This window comes from Oncorhynchus masou, chromosome 27 (assembly GCF_036934945.1).
Source record: "Oncorhynchus masou masou isolate Uvic2021 chromosome 27, UVic_Omas_1.1, whole genome shotgun sequence".
In the NCBI taxonomy this organism is placed as follows: domain Eukaryota; kingdom Metazoa; phylum Chordata; class Actinopteri; order Salmoniformes; family Salmonidae; genus Oncorhynchus; species Oncorhynchus masou.
In genome coordinates, this window is record NC_088238.1 from 39,285,359 (window position 1) to 39,298,034 (window position 12,676).

The 12,676-nt window shown below is 41.8% G+C and overlaps 2 protein-coding genes across 2 annotated transcripts in view; one reads left to right on the forward strand and one right to left on the reverse strand.

Annotated features, from left to right (window-relative positions):
• The window catches only part of arrb2b (arrestin, beta 2b), a 72,355-nt gene extending 63,521 nt beyond the window's left edge, over positions 1 to 8,834 (forward strand). Inside the window, exons 12-15 of the mRNA XM_064940159.1 lie at positions 2,447 to 2,530; positions 3,859 to 3,935; positions 4,039 to 4,093; positions 4,194 to 8,834. Of these exons, the coding sequence (XP_064796231.1) occupies positions 2,447 to 2,530; positions 3,859 to 3,935; positions 4,039 to 4,093; positions 4,194 to 4,287 (310 nt within the window). The 3' untranslated portion in view covers positions 4,288 to 8,834. The remainder of the gene's footprint in view (positions 1 to 2,446; positions 2,531 to 3,858; positions 3,936 to 4,038; positions 4,094 to 4,193) is intronic.
• A 52-nt stretch (positions 8,835 to 8,886) lies between these two features.
• On the reverse strand, positions 8,887 to 12,641 carry LOC135516114 (mediator of RNA polymerase II transcription subunit 11). The gene is made up of 3 exons (XM_064940160.1): positions 12,386 to 12,641; positions 10,540 to 10,670; positions 8,887 to 9,212 (listed from the first exon to the last, which is right to left on the reverse strand). The coding sequence occupies exons 1-3, from the start codon at positions 12,453 to 12,455 to the stop codon at positions 9,069 to 9,071; spliced, it is 345 nt and encodes a 114-aa protein (XP_064796232.1). The 5' UTR covers positions 12,456 to 12,641; the 3' UTR covers positions 8,887 to 9,068.
• Positions 12,642 to 12,676: the final 35 nt, after the last annotated feature.

Consider the following 12,676-nt stretch of genomic DNA (forward strand, 5'->3'; position numbering starts at 1 on the left):
GTACGGCATTGTTATTTGTCTGTTTGTGGCCCGCCTGTTAGCTTGCACGATTCTTGCCATTATCCTTCGAGCTGAGCTCTCTCATCAACAAGCTGTTTTCTCCCACAGGACTGTCGTTGACTGGATGTTTTTTGTTTGTCGGAAACCCTGTGTGAAAAGCCCAGAAGGGTGGCCGTTTCTGTATTACTGGATCCGGCGTGCCTGCCACCGATTATCACACCATGCTGAAAGTCGTTTAGGTCACTTGTTTTCCCATTCCAAAATTCAATCAAAGAGTAACTGAGGCGGCAGGGTAGCCTAGTGGTTAGAGCGTTGGACTAGTAACCGGAAGGTTGCAAGTTCAAACCCCCGAGCTGACAAGGTGCAAATCTGTCGTTTTGCCCCTGAACAGGCAGTTAACCCACTGTTCCTAGGCAGTCTTTGAAAATAAGAATTTGTTCTTATTAACTGACTTGCCTGGTTAAATAAAGGTAAAAAAAAAAAAAAATGCCTCAATACCTATCTGCCTGCTTATGGGGGCATTCGCGCAAAACTGAAAGCGCAAACCACCGCGTTTAACCATGGAAAGATGACTGGGGATATGGCCGAATACAAACAGTGTAGTTATTCCCTCCGCAAGACAATCAAACAAGCGAGATGTCGGTATAGAGACAAAGTGGAGTTGCTATTCAACTAAACCCCTCTTTGAGGATAATATAGTGCCACGGACGAGGCCCGCTACCAAGGCCTATGGGCCCTCCATCTCCTGCTCTGTGGCTGACGTGAGTAAGACATTTAAACGTGTCCTCAGAGCATGCACAGACCAGCTGGCTGGTGTGTTGATGGACCTATTCAATTGCTCCCTATCCCAGTCTGCAGTCCCCACATGCTTCAAGATGGCCACCATTGTTTCTATACCCAAGAAGTCAAAGGTAACTGAACTGACTATCGCCCCGCAGCACTCACTTCTGTCATCATGAAGTGCTTTGAGAGGCTAGTCAAGGATCATATCACCTCCACCTTACCTGCCACCCTAGAACCACTTCAATTTGCATACCGCCCCAATAGGTCCACAGACGATGCAATCGCCATCACACTGCACACTGCCCTATCCCATCTCGACAAGAGGAATGCTGTTCATTGACTACAGCTCAGCCCTGGGTCTCACCCCCGCCCTGTGCAATTGGGTCCGGGACTTCCTGACGGGCTGCCCTCAGGTGGTGAAAGTAGGAAACAACATCTCCACTTCGCTGATCCTGAACACTGGGGCCCCACAAGGGTGCGTGCTCAGCCTTCTCCTGTACTCCCTGTTCACCCACGACTGCGTGGCCATGCATGCCTCCAACTCAATCATCAAGTTTGCAGACGGCACAACACTAGTGGGCTTGATTACCAACAACGATGAGACAGCCTACAGGGAGGAGGTGAGGGCACTTGGAGTGTGGTATCAGGAAAACAACCATTCACTCAACGCCCACAAAACAAAGGAGATGATTGTGGACTTCAAGAAACAGCAAAGGGAGCACCTCCCTATCCACATCAACGGGACAACAGTGGAGAAGGTGGAAAGTTTGGAAACCTAAGGAGGCTGAAAAAATTTGGCTTGTCACCTAAAACCCTCACAAACTTTTACAGATGCGCAATTGAGAGCATCCTGTCGGGCTGTATCACCGCCTGGTACGGCAACTGCACCACCCACAACTGCAAGGCTCTCCAGAGGGTGGTGCGGTCTGCACAATGCATCACCGGAGGCAAACTACCTGCCCTCCAGGACACCTACAGCACCCGGTGTCACAGGAAGGCCAAAAAGATCATCAAGGACAACAACCACCCAAGCTGCCTGTTCACCCCACTACCATCAAGAAGGCGAGGTCAGTACAGGTGCATCAAATCTGGGACCGAGAGACTGAAAAACAGCTTCTATCTTAAGGCCATCGGACTGTTAAACAGCCATCACTAACGCGGAGAGGCTGCTGCCTACATACAGACTTAAAATCATTGGCCACTTTAATAAATGGATCACTAGTCACTTTAATAATGCCACTTTAATAATGTTTACATATCTTGCATTTCTCATATGTATATACTGTATTTTATACCATCTATTTCATCTTACTTATGTCGCTTGGTCATCGCTCATCCATATATTTATATGTATATATTCTTATTCCATCCCTTTACTTCGATTTGCATGTGTTGTGGAATTGTGAGATTACTTGCTAGATATTACTGCACTGTCGGAACTAGAAGCACAAGCATTACGCTACACTCGCAATAACATCTGCTAACCATGCGTATGTGACCAATGCAATTGGATTCGATTCATATAGGAAGCCACAATCCATTTTTCGTGAATGGGGGGGGGGGGGGGGCGCACCTAATAAACTGGTTGTGTATATATGCATGCAGTTTACCTCTTGTCTATCTGTCGGGTTTCATTGATGTGTGTCTGTTTGATGTGTTCCAGAGTGAAAGAGGTGTCCAATAAGGAGGTTCTGGGGATCCTGGTGTCCTACAGAGTCAAGGTCAAACTAGTGGTGTCCCGTGGCGGGTACGTTACATCTGGGCTCATACACATCCACTAAATGGTCTGTCTGACATAGGTTCGCGAAGTGGTTGTAAAAAGTAAACATTTCCACCTGGATTAAGCTGGAATGTTTTACGAGTATTAGGTCACCTCTGCCTGACATCTGATTGGTCTCCGACTTGGGGGGGGGGCAATTTAGTTGAATCAACGTTGTTTTCGATTTCCTTTGTCAACCTATCGTGACATGGAGTCAACATGGCAAATATGTTTCGAATTGGGAAAAAAAGCAGTTGACGATAACTGTTGTTTGAGGGTGAAATTTCAACCATAGGATTGTGTAATCATGGTAAGCAAATTTCAACATGAACAACATGAAATATGTTGAATTTGTACCTTTAAAACAATGACAGATTGTAGGCTAGGCAGTACTTCCTTCTAGAGAATTTCCATATCTACAGCTATCCTTTAGTCTCCCATCCAGGGTTTTAATCCAGCCCAGCCTTGCTTAGCTATGATATTTTTTCACTGACTTACCAATGTGCTATGATGAGAATGATTGTTGAGAGACCTCCACTTATAAAGTAAATTGATTCAGTGTTGCTATCAAAGTCATTCCGAATGGTCATTTTAACTTTGCATCTGCGCTGTTTGAATTAAATGTGTTTTTGCAAAATTGTCAGTGGAAACTGTTAAAAGTTGTCCTTGTGAATCGAGTTGAATGGTTTGTTTAACTTTGCAATCATTGGATTTTGTTTGACATACATTTTAAAGTGAAAAATCGGAGTCTCCGTAGTCTTTGTTAGTAGAATTGCCCTAAATCTCCTTTAAGTGTGTCGACAACCAAACACAATTCAATATCACATTTGAAATACAATCAATAGCCTATTACCTTGTCGACAAGTTAACAAATCATATGTTGGATTCACGTCTCCATCTCAACCAAAAATAGAAGTTAAAGAATGGGATTAAGCCAGTGGCTCAGATGAAACTTTCCGAACAGCAGATACATATCCTTTAAATGTTGATATTTGGTTGGGTTGTCAACCAAACAGAATTCGGTATTACTTTTGTATTACAGTAAATAATCTTGCAAGCTAATGTAACGTTCAACATTAAAATGAGTAACACATCCATGGACACATTTTGAATTGACTGTAACTATAAATGTCTTCTTATGCAATCGTATAAAGCGTGCTTGTTCAAGGTCGCATGCGCAGATTGTCGCAGGTCTTAGGAGAGCTTCACAATGTCTCGACCAAATATTACCCAATTGTCCATTGTTGAAATGACTTGGTGTGCCCAGTGAGTGGGCTGGTGTTGCTTTAACATGACTGTGTATGTCCTCTGTATAGCGACGTGTCGGTGGAGCTACCTTTTGTCCTGATGCACCCCAAACCCTCAGACCAACACATTTCCAGACCTCAATCAGGTACAGACCCCTGTGTGTGATCGAGAGAAAATGACGTTTTGGAAATAGAAATGTTTTTCAGTGATAGTTACCTGTTTTGCCATGTCATTACTTTCTCCAACAGCCGTCCCAGAAACTGATGCCCCAGTGGACGCTAACCTTATAGAGTTTGAGACAAAGTAAGAGAGCGAGAGAGAGAGTGTGTTTCTCAGATTTCAATTTAACCTTGTTTGTTGTTGAACACAGTTTGAATCTCTTCCTCCATTCCTTCTCTGTCAGTAATTTCTCTCAGGATGATGACTTTGTGTTCGAGGACTTTGCCCGTCTCCGACTGAAAGGAATGAAGGATGATGAGGATGACCACTTCTGCTAATTCTCCCTGCCCCAGGACCAGGCACCCAAACCTGGGGAGAGGAGCTAGGCGAGTCACTGGTCTAGTCTCAGCACCAGGCAGTAGGCCCAACTCCAGAAAAGGGGTGCAGGAGCACTCAGATATTTTTAAAAGCCTCTCCCCGTTCTCTTCATATTCAAATTGCTCTCCCATGTTCTTTCTCCTACATTTGCGATGGCATTGTTAATTTCATCTCCTTCATTTTGTCACTCCTTTTGTTTGAGAAACAGAGATAATGAGAGAGATGGAGATATTTAAAGGGCGTGTCGAGTTAACTGTCTCTGTTTTAGGAAATCATTCTATATGTTTTGGGTCCATTTGTTGATTCAGGGTTGATCTTATATGTTCTATAGGTCCCACAAGCGGTCAGACAGACAGATATATGTTTGTAATTAAAAACATATCCAAAATCCCCAGGTTTACCTTAAATCCCGGTTGGAGGATTCCGGATTTCCTGCTTATTCCCTTCTGATTCTGGGATCTTCCAACCGGGATTTCTGGAAAATCTGGGAATTATTTGAAAATGTGGGGAATCTGGAACTTGAATGTACAGGACTACATTGCTGCACAACTACTTAGAGGGAACACGAGTTTAATAGTTTATGCAAATGCATTGTTATTACATGGTTATAACACTGTTATTATCAGTGGTGGAGTGGAGGGTAAACGCACCTAAACGCCATTTACGCTGATTTTTTTTTCTCTTCCACCTTTTGCGGGAAAATGCATTGAAAGTATAGAGAGCATTTACTTTACTCACCGCGAATGGTGACCAGCGTTTACCCACCTATTTATTTGACCACAACATGACGGGTCACTATGCTACACGATCATTGCAGCTGTTCACTTATCCTAAACACAAGCTCATTATCCAATTTGTAATAACTCAATACTCTATCCATTATGGCAAGTGTAGAACGATTGCATATCGTCACAGTTGAGGGAGGGAGTGTGTAAGTGTAGTGCACTCACAGCGAGGAAGGGTTGTGAGTGTAGTGCGCTAAGAGTACAGTGAGTGTTTTTAAGCGCAGTGCACTTACACGGAGGGTGCGAGTGTGGTGCATTCATCGTGAAGATACGCGGAATCGTATGTGCAGACATTGTGGCCTTTTCTGTTAGGGACTACATAGGAGACTTCCGGCATCAAAACCTACACACACACACACACACACACACACACACACCCGACATGCATTGATTGCCATGAACACGATAAATAACTATTCTTTTACATTTATGATTTGCCAAAAGTTTATTATTTGACAAAAGTCAAATGGCATGTCCTGGTTGCAGTTTGATTGAACCCCACCATCGATAAGATTAGGGCTCATGCCTAGGATGTACTGAGCTAGGATCAGCCCCCGGTCCCGTCCATGTAGTGTTATTCGTTATGATCAACCTGGCTAAAACTGATTCAAAATCAGCCAATGATATTTTTTTGATTAGTCACATATGTGTGTTCAATGCCACACCTTGTGTGTGATAAGCAGTACTGCAGTCTTCTGCAGGTCTCTCGAATATACTGTCAATTCTGGAGAGAAAGTTTGATGCAGGTTGACGTTTTCCCCTAATCACTGATATACTGATTAAAACAATCTGACCGTGTAATGGTAAAGGTTAGGATTGATAGTAGAGTTATTTGATCCTAGATCTGTGGTTAAAGTGCATCTTCTACCTCAAATCTGCTAAATTTATCATTGTCCAATCTCTCAAATTTACCAGCATCCAACATTGGCCTCAATCATCAGAATCACCAATGTTGAGAGGAGTGGAAAGGGCGATGGGAGGAAAGAGGGGAAAAGCCAGGCACGGGGGATGGGAGGTAGGGAAAATAATGGCGGGAAAATAATTATATTTTTATTGTTGTAATAATCGCCAGAGATATGTGTACTTAAATGTTGCCATTATTTTAATTTTATTCTAAAGACATTTTATTTTTCATTATTAAAAAGTCATAAGTGATATAAACTAACCTTATGCTAATTCCCTGCTGTATTCTCTCAACTGCTGTAAATATTATTACTGTAAATGCAACTCAACAGCCAATAAGAGTTCACTATAGAACACTGCAGTCCAATAAGAGCACAGTTTATAGGATAGTCAGACTCCCCAATCCAGGTTCTCCAGGACCTCTTAGTATGTTGGTCTTAGTTCCGAACCGGTTTCACAGTTAAAATTGTGTAAACTGAACTTTAAAAATTCTACATCAAATGAATGTTGGTTTCACAAGTCCATGTTAAGGTCAATAAATATGTTGTGTATAAACCGGTATAACCAGGGGCCCCTCTGGAACAGGATATAGAGAGATACAGTGAATCCCAAACCACCCCCTCGCCCCTCCCAACTCGCTCTGAGGGCCCTCCGTTGTCGCGTGTTGCTAATGAAACTCCGAGGGTGACGATGGAATAAGCAATAACCCCATCAACGTTGGGACACACTGAAATTAATAAAACAAGCATGAAATTCAAGTGAACAAATCCCCTCTGCCGTTTTACAAGATATAAACCTCAGTAACAGTTTAATTTGGGAGGTATTTAATCTTTTACATGTGTCAAGTCTTGAAATCAGGCCAAAAAAATAAATGCATGTGACATATAATTAGGCACACCTCTACATTATTTTGTATGAAATTGCACAAATCCAAACATATTGCAGTGCATGTTGGGATTGCACTTCACTCTGAAGCCTGCAGCCTTGTTATCTGAGAGTCTAAATATCCCTTTACACCCTTGGATCATTTTCACTCCCTCAGCTTTGGGACACTTGTGCAAATGGTGGAGGAAAGCGTGAACGCGCAAATGGAGGAGCGAGGGGGTGATTTGAGATTCAGCCATAGGCTACTGCTGTAGTATCTAGATTGTAGAGACCCGATAGGATAGTACAGAGAAGTACATTGCAGTCAATTACGTGTGTCTATCATGGTGTGTAGGTGCAGAACAAAGGTAGATACGGAGGATCGATTGATTGCAACTTGGCTCACTTATCAGATTGGAAATCACTGTGTTTGATCAGGTTATAGATTTATATAACGTATAAACATAAAATATAAAGTATCCACCTTGTGTACAGTTTCAGAAGGATAAGCTTCAACGACAGCAAACCAAGAGTTACAAATTACTAAGCCAGCAAATGCAATGTAACAACAATGACCACCTCTTCTTATAAGATGTATTTTAATATCAGGGCAGAGGTGTGTTTAAATGGATTAGATTGTAACTGTAGCCATTTTGGTTCAATGACAAGAATGTGTTTTTTTCATAACGTGCTGCCTAATTCAACAACTGTCCATGGTTAACAAGAGTTATTGGTCACGTTAACAAAACATTTTGTACATTGGTTGGTTTTTACACATTTGAACGAACCCAGATGGTTGAGGTTGTAACAATTATAGAAATATAATTACTAGAAAGGAAATCTGCATTCAAGTTAATGTTTTGCTTTTGTGTAAATATATTTCCAGGGGTGTGATGTCAGTCACAACACATTGGTTTTGAAGTTTCACATGAAGGTTATAAAGGTTCATAAGAAGGTTACGAAGCTCATACTCTGTTCATGTTATGAATGGATCAACGCATGGCATGGTATTCTAACAATGCACTGCAACAATATGGAAAATGTTGTGATATTTGTGATTAGAACTTTTAGAACCTCCAGAAACTCTTAGGGACCATGTAAACGTTACAATGAGCTTTTTGGTAACTCTGTACTTTAAGTGGCATCTTACGAAGCGTTATAAGGCCTTATGAACATTCACAGCACCGTAGAGGCCATTGAGGTTTATTAAACTGTGTAATTAAGCAGTAAGGCCGTTAAATTGATACTATATCACAGCTAAGGCTAGAGGCCTCTTGTTTTGTTACTGTATTATATTTACATGTGCTATGAATGTTTAATAAGGCATAAGACTTCATAAGAAACCGCTTCAGGTAGAAGTGTTACCAGCTTTTTTTTTTTTGTAAATCTGAATGGCGATTGTCCTCATGTCTATAAACCAGTGAAGTATAGAAAAACCTAAAGTCGAAGTTCAGTATTTTACAACCATGGATTACAGTTTCTCCTGGCCCATAGACTACTTTCAGGGTGAGGAACCATCTCAAATATTCAGTAAAATACTTAACTTCCCCTTTTTAAAAACAAATATTTTATTTTTGTTCCCTTCAATCTTAGTTGAGGTATCTATCCATGGAAACGCACGCAATCATGTCAATTTGTAGGCTTGTGTATTGAGTCAGACATTTTATTTTAAGGACAATTTAAGCTACCACAAAAATGTAGATTCATAGAGAACTATACTTAAATGCTACCTGATACTTTATCTGTGAATTAATTAAATTAAGACAAAGTATATTGTTATCAAGGAAACCAAGATGCTGTATAAGCAATGTTATTTTACTCAATAAAATGGAACAAAATGACAATGAAAAAAATGTAAGATTATATAAAAAATTACATTGGAGAATATATGTCGCTTCTTTATTTTGTACTGCATTTTAGAAAATGTCAAATAAAAAACTTAACATACAAAATGGTGTATTTGTAAGTGCGTGTACGTTCTGTGTATGCATGACACAAGCCGGATAATGTAATGAAACACTAACTTTATTCCAGAACATTGCCAGATACATGACTGATATCATACAAAAACAAAACAAAAATGAAGTATTTCAGTCCCCACCTCTCTTCGGCAGGTGGTCCTAAAACACCGTGGTGACAGCGAGCGATGGAAACTGCGCTCTGCCCGAGTACCGACCGTGTGTGTTTTCTCAGGGTTGTGGATCTAGCATAACTTCGCAGGTGCGTCCCAGCTCTCCCAGTTTGACCCTGGTGTATTCTGCTCGGTTCAAGGCCATTTGACAGTCTTTCCTGGCCGAGTATGTGGAGCCCTCGTGGGGCTGGCCTGTGGCAACCTGCAGGGGACGGAGAGAGAAGGCAGTATGGTGAAAGGGAGAAATGTTAGTGCTGGCACAAGGCTACACTACTAGGTGAATGTGAAACAAGCATAACTTTGATGTAGAAAGAAGAGGTCAACTACATGAGAGCTACGTATATCAACACTACCAAGTTACATGTACAGTACCAGTCAAAAGTTTGGACCTACTCATTCAAGGGTTTTTCTTTATTTTGACCATTTTCTACATTGTAGAATAATAGATTTCAGATAGACATCAGATTTCCACCGGTCGAATGTCCATTGCTCATGTTTCTTGGCCCAAGCAAGTCTCTTCTTCTCATTGGTGTCCTTTAGTAGTGGTTTCTTTGCAGCAATTCGACCACAAAGGCCTGATTTCACGCAGTCTCCTCTGAACGTTTGTGTCTGTTACTTGAACTCTGTGAAGCATTTATTTGGGTGGCAATCTGACGTGTAGTTAACTCTAATGAACTTATCCTCTGCAGCAGAGGTAACTCTGGATCTTCCTTTCCTGTGGTGGTCCTCATGAGAGCCAGTTTCATCATAGCGCTTGATGGTTTTGGCGACTGCACTTGAAGGGACTTTCAACGTTCTTGAAATGTTCCGGAGATTGACTGACCTTCATGTCTTAAAGTAATGATGGACAGTCGTTTCTCTTTGCTTATTTGAGCTGTTCTTGCCATAATATGGACTTGGTCTTTTACCAAATAGGGCTATCTTCTGTACACCACCACTACCTTGTCACAATACAACTGATTGGCTCAAAGGCATTATTAAGAAGGAAAGAAATTCCACAAATGAACTTTTAACAAGGCACACCTGTTAACTGAAATTCATTCCACCTAATGAAGCTGGTTGAGAGAATACCAAGAGTGTGCAAAGCTGTCATCAAAGCAAAGGGTGGCTACTTTGAAGAATATAAAATACATGTTGATTTGTTTAACACTTTTTTGGTTACTACATGATTCCATGTGTTATTTCAAGTTTTGATGTCTTCACCATTATTCTATAATGTGGAAAATAGTAAAATAAAGTAAAACCCTGGAATGAGTAGGTGTGTCAACGTTTGACTGGTACTGTATACGTTTCAATTCACGGCATGGCACACTTTGTGTGAGGGCATGCGTGTGTGTCTCTTCTTTCTCCTACCTATGTGAGGTACTGATCTGGGACCTGAACTCGGTCTACTCTGACAGAGCTCGTGAATTGACTGGGCTGACTGTCTGTGCATCTCTGTGTGTCCCCTCTTACCTGTGGGAGCTGAGCTCAGTCTCCACTCTGACGGCCCCAGTAAACGTACAACTGTGTCTGTCTGCGTGCGTTACCTGTGTGAGGTATCTGATTTGTGAGCTGAGCTCAGTCTCCACTCTGTTGACGGATCCAGTAAACTGGCTGAGCTGTCTGTCCAGGAAACTGGCATTGTGCTTGTCTTTAGACAGCTCCAACACAACGTTGCCTAGAGAAGATAAACACAGAAAACAGAATTAGGCCTACAGTTGATGTCTTTACTTACAGAAACTGTCATGGCTTGTCTTAAACAACTACAGACATTGAGAAAATAGAGTGACAATGAATGCCCATTCCTTCTAAGAGCTCTTTTCTATTACTATAAATGTGTGGCGAGGTACAGTTAGCTAGGTATGTAATGACACAGGTACTACTGTTAGCTCTGGTCCAGGGTGAAGGCCCAGCGCTAGCAAGCCACACTAACGCCCTGGATCAGAGCTAATGTACGGTGCATTTGAAAAGTATTCAGACACCTTTCCCTATTCCACATTTTGTAATGTTCAGCCTTATTCTAAAATGGATTAAATACATTTCTCATCCATCTACACACAATACCCCCATAATGACAAAGGCAAAAACAAGTTTAGACATTTTTGCAAATGTATTAAAAATAAACAAATACCTTTTTTACATAAGTATTCAGACCCTTTGTTATGAGACTCGAAATTGAGCTCAGATGCATGCTGTTTCCATTGATCATCCTTGATGTTTTTACAACTTGGAGTACACCTGTGGTAAAATAAATTGTTGGACATGATTTGGAAAGGCACAGTTGACAGTGCATGCCAGAGCAAAAACCGAGCCATGAGGTTGAAGGAATTGTCCATTGAGCTCCGAGACAGAATTGTGTCGACACAGATCTGGGTAAGGGTCCCCAAAAAATTATGCAGCATTGAAAGTCCCCAAGAACACAGTGGCCTCCATAATTTTTAAATGGAAGAAGTTTGGAACCACCAAGACTCTTCCTCGAGCTGGCCGCCAAGCCAAACTGAGCAATCTGGGGAATGAAAGGTCTTGGTAAGGGAGGTGGCCAAGAACCCAATGGTCACTCTGCCATAGTTCCAGAAGGACACCATCTCTGCAGCACTCCACCAATCAGGCCTTTATGGTAGAGTGGCCAGAAAGAAGCCACTCCTCAGTAAAAGGCACATGACAGCTCACTTGGAGTTTGCCAAAAGGCACCTAAAGGACGGTGGAGGCAGCATCATGTTGTGGCAAAGTTTTTCAGCGGCAGGGACTGGGAGACTAGTCAGGATCGAGGCAAAGATGAGCAGAGCAAAGTACAGAGATCCTTGATGAAAACCTGCCCCAGAGCACTCAGGACCTCAGACTGGAGTGAAGATTCACCTTTCAACAGGACAATGACCCTCAGCACACAGCCAAGACAACGCAGGAGTGGATTCGGGACGAGTCTCTGAATGTCCTTGAGTGGCCCAGCCAGAGCTCGGACTTGAACCCGATCGAACGTTTCTGGAGAGACCTGAAAATAGCTGTGCAGCGACACTCCCCATCCAACCTGACAGAGCTTGAGAGGATCTGCAGAGAATAATGGGAAAAACTGCCCAAATACAGTTGAGTCAAGCTTGTAGTGTCATACCAAAGAAGACTCGAGGCTCTAATAGCTTCCAAAGGTGCTTCAACAGAGTACTGGGTAAAGGGTCTGAATACTTATGTAAATGTGGTATTTCAGTTTTTTTATGTTTAATATATTTGCTAAAATGTCTAAAATTTTAGTATCAATTTTTGTTGTAACGTAACAAAATGTGGAAAAAGTCAAGGGGTCTGAATACTTTCGGGAATGCATTGTATATCTAACTAGCTAGGTATGCGTTTGTTATTACAATGTATTTGAACTGTTGTTGTTGCATGCAGAGGTAGACGAACCGGCGCACTGCAGAATCGTTGCAATTTGATTCTCAACCTCTTCCAAAGCTCGCAGTCGGTCATTCGCCATCAGGATCAATTTCACACACTGGGAGTAATAAAAATAGACGATTCTTATCAGAATCGGCTACGTACGGAACACTATCGTAGAAATTGCATTAATCCTAAATGTAGCCAAACTCCTGCATAATGCCAAAAACACCACAGAAAGCGAACATCAACAAAACATAAAGCTTTCCGAGTAAAGGCGCATATAAATGACGTCAACATCTTCGTTGAATAACTACATCC